The sequence below is a fragment of the Drosophila eugracilis genome, unplaced genomic scaffold, assembly GCF_018153835.1.
Source record: "Drosophila eugracilis isolate 14026-0451.02 unplaced genomic scaffold, ASM1815383v1 contig_1765, whole genome shotgun sequence".
NCBI classification, from domain to species: domain Eukaryota; kingdom Metazoa; phylum Arthropoda; class Insecta; order Diptera; family Drosophilidae; genus Drosophila; species Drosophila eugracilis.
Window position 1 is genome coordinate 4,197,488 of NW_024572605.1, and position 15,834 is coordinate 4,213,321.

General features: G+C 42.8%; 4 protein-coding genes across 16 annotated transcripts in view; 3 read left to right on the top strand and 1 right to left on the bottom strand.

Moving 5' to 3' along the window:
* LOC108109047 (protein hu-li tai shao) overlaps positions 1 to 8,526 on the top strand; it is a 28,873-nt gene extending 20,347 nt beyond the window's left edge. For 7 of the 12 annotated variants that reach the window (XM_017217346.1, XM_017217350.1, XM_017217352.1 and 4 more), the window contains one exon: positions 4,405 to 6,232. In XM_017217346.1, coding sequence (XP_017072835.1) covers positions 4,405 to 5,918 — 1,514 coding nt within the window. In that variant the 3' untranslated portion in view covers positions 5,919 to 6,232. Of the gene's footprint in view, positions 1 to 166; positions 4,346 to 4,404; positions 6,233 to 6,640; positions 6,709 to 6,875 lie in introns of those variants that run through there. The other 5 variants (XM_041819912.1, XM_041819914.1, XM_041819913.1 and 2 more) reach the window with 3 other exon arrangements.
* A 507-nt stretch (positions 8,527 to 9,033) lies between these two features.
* On the top strand, positions 9,034 to 9,576 carry LOC108109181 (protein CTLA-2-beta). The gene is made up of 2 exons (XM_017217610.2): positions 9,034 to 9,182; positions 9,234 to 9,576. The coding sequence occupies exons 1-2, from the start codon at positions 9,144 to 9,146 to the stop codon at positions 9,432 to 9,434; spliced, it is 240 nt and encodes a 79-aa protein (XP_017073099.1). The 5' UTR covers positions 9,034 to 9,143; the 3' UTR covers positions 9,435 to 9,576.
* A 234-nt stretch (positions 9,577 to 9,810) lies between these two features.
* On the top strand, positions 9,811 to 13,994 carry LOC108109179 (succinate dehydrogenase [ubiquinone] flavoprotein subunit, mitochondrial). 2 transcript variants are annotated; one of them, XM_017217608.2, is made up of 5 exons: positions 9,811 to 9,892; positions 10,017 to 10,116; positions 11,397 to 12,994; positions 13,053 to 13,203; positions 13,263 to 13,994. In XM_017217608.2, exons 2-5 carry the CDS (start codon positions 10,060 to 10,062, stop codon positions 13,440 to 13,442), a joined length of 1,986 nt encoding a protein of 661 aa, XP_017073097.1. In that variant the 5' UTR covers positions 9,811 to 9,892; positions 10,017 to 10,059; the 3' UTR covers positions 13,443 to 13,994. The 2 variants fall into 2 exon arrangements, with proteins under 2 accessions (XP_017073097.1, XP_017073096.1); XM_017217607.2 differs by having other exon boundaries at positions 9,855 to 9,936.
* Positions 13,846 to 15,732, bottom strand: LOC108109180 (cytochrome b5 reductase 4). The gene is made up of 2 exons (XM_017217609.2): positions 14,347 to 15,732; positions 13,846 to 14,289 (listed from the first exon to the last, which is right to left on the bottom strand). The coding sequence occupies exons 1-2, from the start codon at positions 15,663 to 15,665 to the stop codon at positions 13,992 to 13,994; spliced, it is 1,617 nt and encodes a 538-aa protein (XP_017073098.1). The 5' UTR covers positions 15,666 to 15,732; the 3' UTR covers positions 13,846 to 13,991.
* Between the last annotated feature and the right edge of the window lie 102 nt (positions 15,733 to 15,834).

The window sequence follows — 15,834 nt, forward strand, 5'->3', positions numbered from 1 at the left end:
CCCTTATGTATGTATGAATTTCGAGAGCCGCACTTGCCAAGATGCTGGCTTCGAAGTTTTGTTTAGCATATGACAAATATTTACTGACCATTTTTCGGCTCTTTCATCCCAATCACCCTAACATCGTTCTGACCAGGATATAATGAAATTAAAGAATCTCAGATAGATGAAGGGGACAAGGAGAATCAGCATCGTGGGCGGGACAGGATCTCGACCGGTAACAGCAAGTGCCGGCGGGATCTATTTCCAACTAAAGCTGAGGATCCTATACCGCCACCTGAGCAGATATATTCCTACGTCTACGCCACTTCATTGGGACACTGCGCCCAACCGCAGGTGTGCTCAGCTTTGCTGCGGGCTCTCCACAGCGAGCAGTTGGGTTACCTGGCCAGTTGTTATCGCGGTGGATCTGGGCACTCGGCTGCCACTACCGGCAGTACATGTACTATAACCAGTGCGACGTGTTCTTCGGGCACATCTCGTAGGCCATTGAAGCCAGCGAATATAATGGAACCATCACCCTATCGCACGGGATCCCATTTTGGTTTTAATTCACCACGACAGCAACCACACACTGAGCATAAGCATTTGCCAAAGGAAAGGGATCAACAGGCCCTGGGATACAGGCCCATGCAGAGAGGCATCAGCTATGAGGAGATCTTCGCCACACCTCGCTATGACCAGCTGTGTCAGGTTTGCTTCGACAAATTACTGCGCCTTAAGCCCGAGCTGCAGAGGATTGGAGGCGGAACAGCTACTAGTAGTTGTGCAGATGAGCTGACCAGCGCAGGAAGTACTCCTTTGCAGCGCCGTCAATTGCCAACGCTGCCAGAGCTATACGACAATTTTGGGGAAATGTTGGCATTGCCCGAACTTCCAAAGATCCTACGGAATGCACAGACACAAACTCAAGACGTGTCCTCCGCCTCATCCACCATAAACTTCCTCCGGCAGATCGAAAGATTCAACTTTTCGGAAGAATCGACGAATGTTAATTTTCATCCGGATCACATCAATAGTGATAATAGCCTTATGTTGGTGGAGCAGGCAACTTCAAGTGTGGCTGCTAGTGCCACCAGTGTGGCTCCTCAAAGGATTTTCGGTGCACAGCAAGCTGATATAACGGAAGTCTGGAGCTTTGGGCGTTGGTTGGAACCACAGGACAAGTTAATATCGACTTATGCCGATGAGTTTGTGCAGAGGCCATTGACTGAGCATAGGATTACCTTGGAAATAAAGGAGACACCGACTGGTGAACAAGTAGTTGGAAATCCAGTGGATCGTCAATTGATGTGCCGTGAAGAGCGCCAGCGTCGCAAGTCTGAGTTCCAAGAGCTGTGGCAAGAACATGTCGATTACTTTGAGGCCAAGGAGCAGATGCAGCACGAGCAACAGACTATAGATGATCAAGAACCTAGTTCTCATGATCAATTGAGCACGCATCGTGAACTGGAGAATGGCGATCTTAATGAAACTGAGGCCCATGTTATGCTTGATAATATCCAGGATGAGACCCTGACTGAAGCAAGCGACGAATTACCAAAAATCCTGCAGAAGTTCGAAGAAAGTTTAACCGTAGCAGGTGAAAATTTAGAAAAGTTAGTGGCTACCACCATGAAGCTGCAGGAATATGAAGCATGTACCACCACCAGCTCTCCTGTTGAAGTAGACCCAGTCGTTCCTTGCTCTTTATACCGTTCGATAAGTTTGGAGAACATTCCTAATGCCGATGATAATGTATGCCTACATGAACCAGTTTTGGCTTCCAATTCCAATAGTTGCACAGCGATCAACTTAGAACAAGAGGAAAAACGCGACGACGAGAAACCAGTGACTCCAATATCAACGGAGCCAGAGGAGTCCACTGATAAAGAGAAGGATCGTCACGATGAGAAAGACATCGATGACGTGGAAGTAGAGGAGGGACTTCAACAGACTACTGGAGAAACTATGGAAGTCTGTAACTTGGAGAACGACAACCAGTTTTTCACTCCGCTTGAGCGCGAGGTCCTCCAGCGCATTGAGGACGAGAGACTTAGCGAGAGCGAGCCCATATTTGAGAAGATTGATCACAGTATTCGTAACAAAATGACGCCTAAGAAACTGCAAGACTTGGTCACTGAGGAGATCTTTCGCACTTGCACTCATGTTTACCCTAACCCAACACAGGGCACCCCTATGACTCCGAGTGGTTCCTCGCTGTCTGCTCATAACATTAGTGCTCCTAGTAGCTCTATGGCTCATAATCACCTTGTTACCCGACCAACGCCCCGGATGTCGCGATCCTGGTCGGAGGATCAGCAAAGTGAGAAGAACGAGGAGGAGGAACATAAAGTCACTGATGAAGAGACGCCTCTAGAGCGAATCATCTCCTCCACCACTTTTGTGTGCAGGAGCAGTCCGCGCAGAAAGCGTAACTTTATTCAGGAGAACATTCGCAATGCCAGCAGGCCAAAAAGTGCCACCGGATCAATTAGAAAACATAGGAGCAACATAGTTACTTCTCCCGGATCGGGACCATCGTCGGTGTGCGCCTTTCAGTGTGGACAGCGGGACAGTGGCGCCCGTTTATGGGTTTCCTTGCCAACACCTCCACGCGGAACATCAGATCAAACGCGGGATAACGCGAAGAGTTCTGCACGGGCGTTGTACACCGTTCGCGGTGGCATGTCCTCGCCGTTTGCCAAACGTCGCAAGCCCGTGATTACTCTTCCGCCTTTAAGTCGGCATCTGCATGGGGGAAATCATCGTGCCCAAAATCCAGAATTAAGCTCATCGAATCTATCCCTGCATCGAACTCTTTCCAGTAGTACATTCTTTATAGCTGATGAAGAACTTGGAAATTCTGATAACATTTCAACTACCACCTTTCAGATGGAGGAGGAAAGTCAGGAGGAAAAGCAGGTGGATAATGAGCGGAGTGAAGAGGAATCCCCGACTTCGCATAATAAAGGAAATGCCACTAATAGCTCCGTGTACTACAGCGCAAATGACAACACACATGAGGAGGAAGAATCCACTCAGGCAAGCGGAGAAACAACCGAAGAGGATCCAGGAGAAATGCAATTTGCACCGAAACCTATTCAGGATGTCACAGAATATTCTCCATTTCCAGATAATTCATCCGATAAATCTTTCGAAATGACAATGACAGCTAACGATCAAACAGAAGACTCATCGTCCCAGAAAGTGGAAATGGAATCAACAAATTTTGAATCCCAAACGAACAGCCAGGACCAGGTTATAACCGATTCTGATTTAACAACATCGCAGCCAGATTTCTCTAGCCAAATCGAGGATGAAACATCTTTGGAAGAGCCCACACGTTTAACTGGTGGATCAGAGGCCCAACAAAAATCTCAAAATTTTAGGGGAAGTGATGATGTCGGAGGAGAAGAAACCAATCCGGAAAATAGGCAACAGAAAAAGAAAAAGAAGAATCGATCTAGCAGCGACTCCGGGCAATTCCTCTCCTCAGCAAACGAATTAAATCGAATGGAGAAAAGGTACGCCGAATCTGACAATGACACTGACTACTGCAATGAGGAAGTCATCAGTGTGGTGAAAGCCAAAAATGATAAGGGTTTGGCTAACAATGACGACGAACCCTCAACCTCAAAAGCGGCGATGGAAAAAGATCGTTTAGATGGCGGAGCGGAGACCAACCAGCTTTCAACTGATGAAGATGTGGACTCCGTCACCCTGGATACAGTTTGCGTTGTACAGGGTCTGAATATGTTTGTCCAGGAGGTAGAGCCGAAAAGACAGGAGAGATCAAATGAAAATATCAAGACAATAGAAAGTTTTAAGGATGGGTTGGTAAAGGAAGATGATGAGGCCAGTGGTCCAGAGACAGAGAAACCAGGAGATGATAAAAAATAAATTATTTTTTGGGAATTTAAATATTGAGGAACAGAAGATCAGAATTGGAGTTCTTTCTTGAGTTTTTTTTTCTGCATTTTATATTTGCATATGATTTTAACACTGCTTGTCGTGAACTTTAATTTGATTTTATTTTGTAATTTTTTAAGTAACATTATAATCCTTCATTTATTCTGAACTCATATGTTGTAATGTAATGTGGTTTACAGCGAAAATAAAAGTTGATATATTGGTGAACCTATCTACTTACGGTTAAGGGTTTAATATTTTAAGGGGCAAAGAAATACATGTTATAATATATGTTTAAAAAGAAAATATTGTAATCTTAATGAAATATTATATAAGTCTTAGTAGTAAATACCCCCTCCCAATGTCTTAGAATTGTAAACACCTGTTTTCCAGTGTTAGATATTGATTCCCGTACATCCCGTCCGTCGTGAGCGTTACTCGGATACTTCAGATGCTCAGAATCATACTTAACATCTTTTTTATTGCGCTCAATACCCCCCCTTTTGTTTCTAGCACTTATCTTTCACTTGGCCCAAAAGTATGCCTTCCTATATTCACCTAGGCATTACATGAATGCCTCTCTCAAAATTGGACAACTAGAGCAAAAGATTTATGTCATACACAAGGTCGAACCCGTCAGCAAGCATAACTATCCGCCAGTCCACGATGGCAATATGAGCATTCATCACGATGGAAATGTAACTGGATTTGTGGGCAATGAGATATCCTTTGTTAGTAGTACCCCCATTCGGAATCAGATTGCTTCCGTTTCATTGCCGGAAGAAAGGAATCAGTCCGTTACGGGTTTTTCTTCAACTCCCTATCGCACAATCTCCCACTTTGGCTTCAACTGCCCACTGATTACGTCGCCAACCATATTGCTGCATCCGGAACATCGATCGATCTGGCAACGGGTGGCCGAGCAGCGCGAAAAAGTTGTGTCCTTCATCGATTTAACGACATTAAGCTTGGATAACCGCAAGCTGCTCAATGTTGTGACAGCTACTCAGCCGCCTACCCAGTCCCACTGCAATTGGGCTCAATCCCAATCACAATCCTTTGTCTCTGAGAAGCACATCCAGTTGGAAGTCACACCTCCAAAACGAAAACAGCGGATTTATAGTGCCACAACCAGCAGTGGCCTAGATGTAGACAGTATGGATGAACTGGAATCCTTAATGGGCGGCCTAGCTATCAATATGCCTCGGAGGCGAGAGGAGGACAGCGGTCTGTATCGCAGCTACACCTTTTTACCAAGTAATCATGTTCTTCCTGAAAATACCGATAATAATGACCGAGAACAAGCGGATCGGGAGCGACCCGAGGCTGAGCAGGAGGAAGGTTTTCGTTGCACTGGAGACAGTGGTCTGGGCGAAACGAGCGGCAGGCGCCCACGCCTGACCACCACCAGCAACGATTCATCCACCCAGGAGGCCGAGGCTTACACTCACGGCAAGCATATCAAGTTGACCTTGAGCAGCTCGCCCACCCCGACTACCACCACCACACAATCGCCAGCAACTATCGAAATACTGATCAACGTGTCATTGCGTAATGCCGAGTGCGTCCAGACGCACGAGCAGGAGTTCCGGGCTAAACTAGAGAGGGTGATCGATGAGGAGATCCATTACATATCGCAGCAACTCGCATTTAAGCAGCGCCAGGCGGAGTTGCTCCATCAGCAGCCGTTAACAAGGGCTCCGCTAGCCACACCTCCTACCACATCCATGCCTCCGCCGGCGCCGCCTTCTTCGTTGTCCTTGGTGCAGCGCAGCAACTCCGCGCCAGAGCTGTGCCACACTTATAGCTATGTGGCTGTGGGCGACTTTCCGACAAAACCAGTTCAAGACTCTCCACCATTGCCAGTGGACGGTGAGCCCTTAAATGATATAATCAGCAGTCTGGAGAAGGAACTGGAGCGTCTCCTTAATAGCGTGGTGACTGCCCACATGCTGCACAAAAATGCCATCATACACGAGTGTCGGGCTCGCATCTCGCAGTTGGCCGAGGGACTTGCCATGTCCTAAGATATACTCAGATTTTGATACATAACTTACATCATTACTTTTGTTACTATAAAGTTTATGGATAAAAACGCTAACTTAGGTTTAATGATGATTATCAAACTGTTGCACTTTTTACTCGTTTGTTCTCTTAAATTTAATGTTAAGAAAGTAACTAAATCACCATGTGAAAATGCAAAGTTCACACTGAATCTCAAACCAACCGTTGTACATTTAAATCCTCTGTGAAATTGTTAAGTTTAATTTCCTGTCGAATCTTAAATTTTGTTTTATTTTTTATACATTTAAATAAAATAAATTTCGTTTTCATTACCAAACTTAAAACCTAATTTAAGACATAGCGCCCTCGCTCATCATTAAAATTTAGTTTAGTTTAATCAGTGTGTCCAGGTAACATTATTTCATTTATTATTTATGTTTGTAGTTTGTGCATGTTTGCTTGCTTCTTAATATTTAATGCTGATTACTGCTGCATGGTCCTTGTATTTCATTTCCCAAACCCAAACTCCATTTATATGTACTCTCACCACCCAATACATTTAATACATATACTACATGTTTTAGTTAGATTCTTATTTGTGCGTGTCTCATAAGGTGAAAGTAATTGCGATTATTAATATCGAATATTGTGTGTGCGTCCACTGAGTTACATTTGTAGGAAATTCAAATTATTTTGTTTTGCAAAACAGTTTTATTAATGTATTTCTTCGACCCTTTTGCAATAGGTGAAAACGTACAAAATGGCGATCATTCGGAGGCACACTTGAGCACCTTCTCCCAGAGCAGTAAAGAGGTAAGTACATCTCATCAGTACCAAGTACCAAGATCAGTGATCACTCATCGAACTCACAAGTTGAAGCTTGGATTATCAGCTTCCAATATATCATGCATTCTGCTAACCTCATTTAATTTTACTAACCGAAGCGCAACCGATATTCTCACTGCAAATTTCTATTACGGTTCCAGGATGTCTCCACGGACGGATCACCCAAGAAAGACAAGAAGAAGAAGAAGGGCCTGCGCACACCCTCGTTTTTGAAAAAGAAGAAGGAGAAGAAGAAGGCCGAGGCCTAAGCGGGCTTCGATGGCTGAGTAGAGCGGAATCCAGTAGGAGTAGGAGTAGAAATCTTGACACACCCTCCCACCATCAGCGGGAACCGAGTAAACTAACGACAATGAATGAAACCACGAAGATAAAGGAAACTGTAGCCCAGATCAGCAGAAGAAGCATTATATAAGAGAGAGAGGCCTAAATAAGCAACAAATGAGCAGCTAAAATCGATTAAGATGCATCTAAGAGGATATCCTCCCTCCCTCCCCCAATTCGCATTCACAGCTTATATCTATTATAATATAATTCTAATTTTTAATTTATACAATGGCCAAGGCACCCGAACAGCAAATGCAATCCACACACAATTTGTATGATAACGATAGGAGGGAATTTGCAGATTCAGACGCAATATCTCCGACACGCTACTTTGTTCTATACAAGTAAATTTGCAAAAAACAACTTATAGATGTATTAGCTTTTAAAAAAGAAAAACAAAAAACTACGTAAACACATTACATAGTAAAAGAAAAATTAACAGAAGGAAAGGGTCGGAATTCCCAGGCAGCAAAGATTTGTTTAAATCAAAGGCAACTTTTGTCTTTAGACACATAGAAGCGTGGTACATGCTTATGTACACATAATAATACTTAAATGCAATATTTTTTATATAAATGCAATAATAAAATCGATGACAAAACAACCACAATTTGATATTCTTTGCATGTGTGTGATTTGTCGAATCGCTTTTTATGTTTTGTGTTCTTTTTTGTTTTGTTTTAAATTCCGCGCAGCCACACTTTGCACACACAAACGAATGAATAAATATGTATACATGCAGCAATTGTATTAGTTTTTTATATAAATAATTATATATTTTTATGTACGTAAAATTGTTTATACCTACATATACATATATATATTTATAAAAACCAATAAATTATGAAGAAAACGAAAATCCAAAAACACACTCGCACTAAATCATGCGATTTATCTGAGGAAAGCAGAAACACATCGCAGGCAAAACAGGAAATTTCCCTTAAACTCAAATTTCAGCATTTCTTTTGTAAGTAGATGTGCTTGATTTAAAATCGCTATCCCATTTTTATACATTCAAAAAGAACGATAACGAGAACTGCAACTAACTTAAATGACTGCCATAGCATGTAAAACCTTAAGGCACAACTTAATCGCATTTAAATTTCAAATTAACTGCATTAAACTTTAAACCCCGAACATCATTAAAGTCAGATAAATATTGAATGTTTCTGCTTTTCCACTCACACAACCACCCACCCATTCACAAAAAACACAACTCCTTACAAAATATATATGCATTGCTGAGCCTTAGACAAAAACAGCAAAATGAATACTTACGATAATTATATAAAGTATAATTAAACTGATTATTTGCGCAACGACAGAAGCTTATTTCTAGCAACTTTTTTGCGTCAACAAAGCAAAAAAGTCTGTATAATTTTGTCTTTAGATTAACCTTAGAAATTTGTCAATATTCTCACTCTGTGCAAATAATAATAAAAAACTTTTGAAAAAAGCAAACGAAAAGCCAGAAAGTTATTTCTTAAAATTCGTTTAGAGTGTAAGAAATTGCATATAAATATATATATTTAAATTCGTATTATTAAAAACACGATACACACGAAGGAGCAAACACGAAATAAATAAAAACTTGAAAATTGTACAAAATTCAAAAGCATATGGAAATGTTATTTTTTAATTTGATTTTCTATGGGAAAGTTCATTCCCACCAAATGGATGGTATTTTAAAAATGTATGCATATAACGCCGTGTTCGATATGTGCATATATAGAAATGAACATACTTGAGTAATTTAAGTTAAACTTACATATATCTGGATTCAAATTTTCGATCATAACCAAATTAAATAATGTGCACCGTAAACATTGATTTGGAAAAGCGTTTATATTATTTAGCGTAAGAAATGAAACCAGTATATATAATTTTTTCGGACATAGAAATCATTAAAGCGAGGCCTTACTGTTGTTTATGTTTCAAATTCCGATAATATGGCAACGCTGATCAGCTGTATTAACGTTTCTTTGTTGTGTTTATATGTTGTGAGTCAGTGCAAAATTGTGATAAAACCTCAGAATTGAAACAAAATTTAGTCTGCCACCAAAATTACAAGTGTCAAGATGTCTCTAGTAACAGATGAAGAGTGGGTGGAGTACAAAGTAAGGATTCCTATATACAACGCAATATCCTTAATCGTACACATTCCATAGTCCAAGTTCGACAAGATCTACGAAGCTGAGGAGGATCAGATGCGGCGTGAACTCTACGCAAAGTCCAAGGCCCGGATTGATGAACATAATCGGAAATTCGAGAAGGGCGAAGTGACTTGGAAAATGGGTATTAACCATTTGGCTGACCTCACTCCTGAAGAATTTGCTCAGCGTTGTGGTAAAAAACCGCCACCGAATTAAATACCAGAATCTCACTCAAAATTTATTTGGAATCGTGATCGCTTAAAGACAGTAATCTCTTTGTATATTTTTACAATCATGCATTTGTATTTTGTAATGTTTTTATTTTACCCACCCCACAATAAACAATATTTCAGCTGATTTGTACATTTAAAAGATTTTTGCCCCTTTATGAACTGGTCACTTTTGCAGGCTAGAAAAAGTTCATTGGATTTCGGTTCAATGAACCGATGTTTATCTTTTGATACAAAATATGCAAATAAATACGTATATAGTTAAGGTCGTAAAATTAATTAAAGAAATATATCTGCAGGTATATAATGCATATATACTATTGTACATTAAATCGGACACCGTTCGACCGGGATGAACTGGTTCTAGTTCCATTTTCGCAAGGAGCGATTCAGTGAACCGAACCGTAGTGCCGACGAGCGGCAGTTCACACACAACATTTGAAAGTTTGTAAACTTTTCCTTTCGATCACATAGGCACATCGCCACACGTAGTTATTTGTTTTTTTTTATAAACACAAAACACTGTCATAAGCGCGTAATCCATCATTTTCGGTCCAATCTATTGCAGAAACTTGCAGCAGCAGCAGTAGAACCTCGCAGCTCAGCCAATCATGTCCGGAATCATGCGAGTGCCATCGATTTTGGCCAAAAATGCAGTCGCCTCCATGGTAAGTTGCCGATCGAAAAGGATACTAGCCATTTTCCTTGGAAAATAACATATTAAAACAATGGTTATACAACCGAGTCTATAAGAACTCTTTGCGCTCGTGATGTGACAACAAAACGTCCAATGAATTTGGCCAAAAACGCGCTGCCCCGACTTGTGTTATGTAATTTCTCTGCAATTTGTTTGCCAGGTGTTATACATTGCCGTTCCGCTAATCTAGTATATTCAGGATAAAGTGAATATAATCCTACGGAGTTGGATTTTGCAATTTTTGTAATTTTAAAGTGAAAAGAAAGGTGTGCACCAGCGAGGTTATGTTATGCTACTGCCCCGCCCCCCTGTGCCATTCCTCTCAATCGCTGATATCGTGCATTTCGCTATGCGTGCAACAAACTGCACTTGAAAACATTTAGTTTTCGATCAACGACACGCCTTGAAAAGCTTTATAAGTACCGCTCAATCTGGGAAATCGGCATGCAAGAGAGGATAATGTAGCAAAACAAAAAAAGAGGCAGAGCTAAAGAGAGAGCGAGGTGGAGGCACGTCGGCCAGCTAACAAAACTAACAGCTGATTATACAATTGAGCTGATCAATAATCCCCGCCCCTTATCTCCCGAAAAAATCCAGTTCAATTAAATAATTTGTTTATTACATAAGCAGTTATCACTGCAAGTCGGTCTTTCTGTCTGTATTATCTCCTCTCAGTTAAAGGCGACATTTTTAGATCTTTATTAGTAGAAGGGTGGGTTCTCTTATTCTTTACTTCTATATCATCTTACTTATTCGTCTTGTGTTCATTTTGTTATAACTAATTGTCGTCATTTTTGTTGCAATTATTTTTTGCATTTTCCTGCGTTTAATTTTTATGGATCTTTTGATAAGATAATAATTTTTGATATGTAGATATGTATATTTTTAGTTGGGGTATTCTCATTAAACCGAATACTTAATATTTCAAAATACACGATAAATCAATCATTTGCAGCAAAGAAAGTAATCTTAAAAGTTTACGTAAGTTTTTTCACAAATTATTGTGAATTATCGCTGAATGACTAACACAAACATGATTTGATGACTTTATTGACAAGCTAGGCTTTTAAATACGTGAATTCTCCTATAATGCAAATAGCATCGCGAGGGTCATTAAAGTAATCACAGCTATATGTGGGGAATTATATTAGTTATAAATCTTCTATTAAGAAATAAACAATTTTAAGTTTTTCCTTTCAACGTTTACCTGTTATATTTTCGGATTACTGATCGCTCATTTATTTCTTACAGCAACGTGCCGCTGCAATCGGAGTGCAACGCAGCTACCACATCACACACGGCCGCCAGCAGGCCTCGGCGGCGAATCCGGACAAGATTTCTAAGCAGTACCCGGTGGTTGACCATGCCTATGACGCGATCGTCGTCGGAGCAGGAGGAGCTGGCCTGCGGGCGGCTTTCGGTCTGGTGGCCGAGGGATTCCGCACAGCTGTGATTACCAAGTTGTTTCCCACCCGCTCGCACACTATCGCCGCTCAAGGTGGTATCAATGCCGCACTGGGCAACATGGAGGAGGATGACTGGAAGTGGCACATGTACGACACTGTCAAGGGTTCCGATTGGTTGGGCGATCAGGATGCCATCCACTACATGACACGAGAGGCGCCAAAGGCTGTCATTGAGCTGGAGAACTACGGCATGCCGTTCTCTCGTACCCAGGACGGAAAAATTTACCAGCGAGCTTTCGGAGGACAGAGTCTTAAGTTCGGCAAGGGCGGACAGGCCCATCGCTGCTGTGCTGTGGCTGATCGTACTGGTCACTCTCTGCTACACACGCTGTATGGCCAATCTTTGAGTTACGACTGCAACTACTTCGTAGAGTACTTTGCCCTGGATCTGATCTTTGAGGACGGTGAGTGCCGTGGTGTGCTGGCTCTCAACTTAGAGGATGGTTCACTGCATCGCTTCCGCGCCAAGAACACGGTTATTGCCACCGGCGGCTATGGACGTGCGTTCTTCTCCTGCACATCAGCCCACACTTGCACTGGTGACGGTACCGCCATGGTTGCCCGTCAGGGTCTGCCATCCCAGGATTTGGAGTTCGTACAGTTCCACCCGACAGGAATCTATGGTGCCGGCTGTCTCATCACTGAGGGATGCCGCGGAGAAGGTGGATATTTGATCAATGGCAATGGTGAGCGTTTCATGGAGCGCTATGCTCCAGTTGCCAAGGATCTGGCTTCACGCGACGTCGTCTCGCGTTCGATGACCATTGAGATCATGGAAGGCCGTGGCGCTGGACCCGAAAAGGATCACGTGTACCTGCAATTGCATCACTTGCCACCCAAGCAGCTGGCCGAGCGTCTGCCTGGCATCTCCGAAACCGCCATGATCTTCGCTGGCGTAGATGTGACTCGCGAGCCAATCCCGGTGCTACCCACGGTGCATTACAACATGGGTGGTGTGCCCACGAACTATCGCGGCCAGGTGATCACCATCGACAAGGAGGGCAAGGATGTGATAGTACCTGGACTTTATGCTGCCGGTGAGTCGGCATCTAGCTCGGTGCACGGTGCAAACCGCCTGGGTGCCAACTCTCTGCTGGATTTGGTGGTCTTTGGTCGTGCCTGCGCCAAGACCATTGCCGAGCTGAACAAGCCCGGTGCACCAGCTCCCACTCTCAAGGAAAACGCTGGCGAGGCCTCCGTGGCCAATCTGGACAAACTGCGCCACGCCAACGGCTCGATCACCACCGCCGATCTGCGCCTGAAGATGCAAAGGACAATGCAACATCATGCTGCTGTGTTCCGTGATGGCCCCATTCTCCAGGACGGTGTGAACAAGATGAAGGAGATCTACAAGCAGTTCAAGGACATCAAGGTTGTTGATAGGTAAGTGGGAAATATTAGTTGAGTTTTTGTTATTGTTAACATTCCGTGTTTCTTAAAGGTCGCTCATTTGGAATTCCGATTTGGTAGAGACGCTGGAGCTGCAGAATCTGTTGGCTAATGCCCAGATGACCATTGTGAGTGCCGAAGCACGTAAGGAATCCCGAGGTGCCCACGCCCGCGAAGACTTCAAGGTCCGCGAGGATGAATACGTAAGGTTTCATGCATACAGTTAACCCTTAAACTGGTTATTAATGGACTTGTATTGCAGGATTTCAGCAAACCTATCGAGGGTCAGCAGAAGAAGCCCATGGATCAGCATTGGCGCAAGCACACGCTCTCGTGGGTGTGCAATGACAACGGTGACATAACGCTGGACTACAGAAACGTGATCGATTCCACGCTGGACAACGAAGTCTCGACTGTGCCACCAGCAATCCGCTCCTATTAAGTCTAGATTTTGAGCTGCAGGACACCCGCATAAAAACACACCATACCATCACACAGTAACATGTACGGATGTCTACTTAAACGTCTTTGTGGGCGTCAGTAAAAAAATGTGTCAAGTCGCCAATGTGCTGCTAGATGTGCTACCAATTTGTAACTTGGAATTCGGCAGCGGTTCCTGACGTCCCTGCGATGAATTGTAAAACCAGATATTCTTAACATCCTATATATTCTTTATATAACAATTTCTGCTGTTTATATTTAATTTTGTACGTTGCCCTCCATTTGGTTACTATTTGGTTCTCGGTTATTTACAATTCTACATAAGCAAAAAGTGTATGTGAGTAGACAACGAGTTAGGTCCGAGGCGTTTTGGACGACAGAAAGCAAATGAAAACAAATCCAACTACAATTTTCTAGTATTTGTTAAACTTATTAAATTATTAAAACGAAAACATGTAAAAACAATAAAAAAGGTCGAAAGTCGAAAACATTTGCTATACAATAAATAAAAATAATGAAGATTAAGTGCGCAATAAAAATTTGTTCCCACTTAGCCGCGGAATACGTGAATTTGATTGGCCTTAACATCCAGCTGGCATAAAATATCTACAGCAGCGTCATTAAAACCACTTGGTCCACAGATTGCCACATAAGTACATCTTTCCGGTTGCTTTTTTTGGAACATGGGAGCTAGTAGCTCCAGAGATATCCTTTGTGAATTATCCTTGACCTGGGAGAAAATATTTGTGCAGGTGAATCTCTCATCTCGCGAGTGTATCTCCTCTAGTTTCTCCTTCAACCATGTATCTTCTGGAGTTTTGTTGAAGTACATCAATATCAAGCTTTCGCTGTAAATGTGAAACGAATATTAATTTCGTACGATTTATAGTTAATCAATTACTCACATTCGATTAGTATTTCTCTTCAAGATTGGCGATATTAAACTTAAAATAGGCGTTAAACCGCTTCCTGCTGCCAAGAGAAGAACGTTTCTATGTGCAGTGAGCTCCGAAAGCTGGAAAGATCCCCGGGGTGGACTCAATTGGACGTGTGAGCCAACTTTGAGCTGATGTATGTGACTGGAGACAAGCCCATTGGGATACCTTTTGATAAGGAAGTTTAAACATTCTTCACTAGAAGAGGAATCTGAATGAAGAAAAGACTGATCCACAGGAGTGTAGCTTCTAAGAGTTACTCCGCTCTCTAGTGGGACTTCTATATCCACATGGTAACCAACCGGCAAGACCATCAAAACCTCGCGCTGAGTGCTTTGCAGGCTGACCCTAAAGGAGTCATGATTGATGTCCTTGTGCTGAGTTACCTCATACTGATAGGTTTCATCTTGTATGCTAGCTGAGTCTACTTTGCTAGATACATGTGTTCCATATGTTGGCCACGGTGCTGGCTCTTCCTTGCCCAGGACCAACTCAATCTTTCCCGTCTCCGCACCTATTTTCGTTACTTTTGGAGGCCATTCTACATTGTTGTTTAGCTGAAAGTCAAAATGATGCCAATTGTGCTTCACCAAAACCCGTACAGCGAGTTGCTGGGAATTCTTCCGTCGAATTAGCAAGCCTGGATTGGCCAAACCGCGGGTGTAAAAGATTAGCGTAAGTTCACTCCTCTGTTGAATCCAATCAAAACGAGGCACAATCTCCGGAGGTTTTAAAATCGCGTTTGTAATCAGAGGAGCTTCTTTGGCCGGTTTTGTCTCATTCTCTTTTAATGGTCCCACGTAGCATTTCCCCAACAATTGCGGATAGTTGACCCAGGCGTGCACCTCGTCAAATAATTTGGTAGCATCGCGTCCAACTCCCCTCATCAGTTCGTCCACTCCGCCTGGATGAAAATCCATGTAGCGGGTGACATTGAAAACTCGACCTCGAATCGCCATCCAAGCATCGTCGATCTTGTTGTGCGTGGCCAATTCTGTCCGGGAAACTGGTACCACACGTCCTCCTGTCCCTGATAGATCCGCTCCGGAATTGCACAGCCGTATCCAGCTCATCAGGGAGTAGCCCGGCTTGAGTGCACACTTGTTGCGTGGATTTCCTGTGGCAGAGCCAGAAGCTGAGGAGGTTGTTGATCCATTTGGGCAGGAGTTCAGCTTCTGAGGTGCAGTTATGGGCAACTGGAGGCTACCAGAGGATCCTGCTAGAGCTACCACCTGAGGAGGTCTTAGGGGAAGATTACTGGAGGGTGGTTTGAGTGACGAATCGGACATTATCAGTCCAAGGAGCCTTGACCACAAGAATCAACAAGCAGTTTTCCGAAATAAAAAAAAGTGCAACAAAAACAGCTGTTTTAGCTATTGGTTCCGAGAATCATTGGGGATTTAAAAATGAACTAGTTTTATTAAAGAACAAATTTTTATAAACCGGTCAGTGCGTACT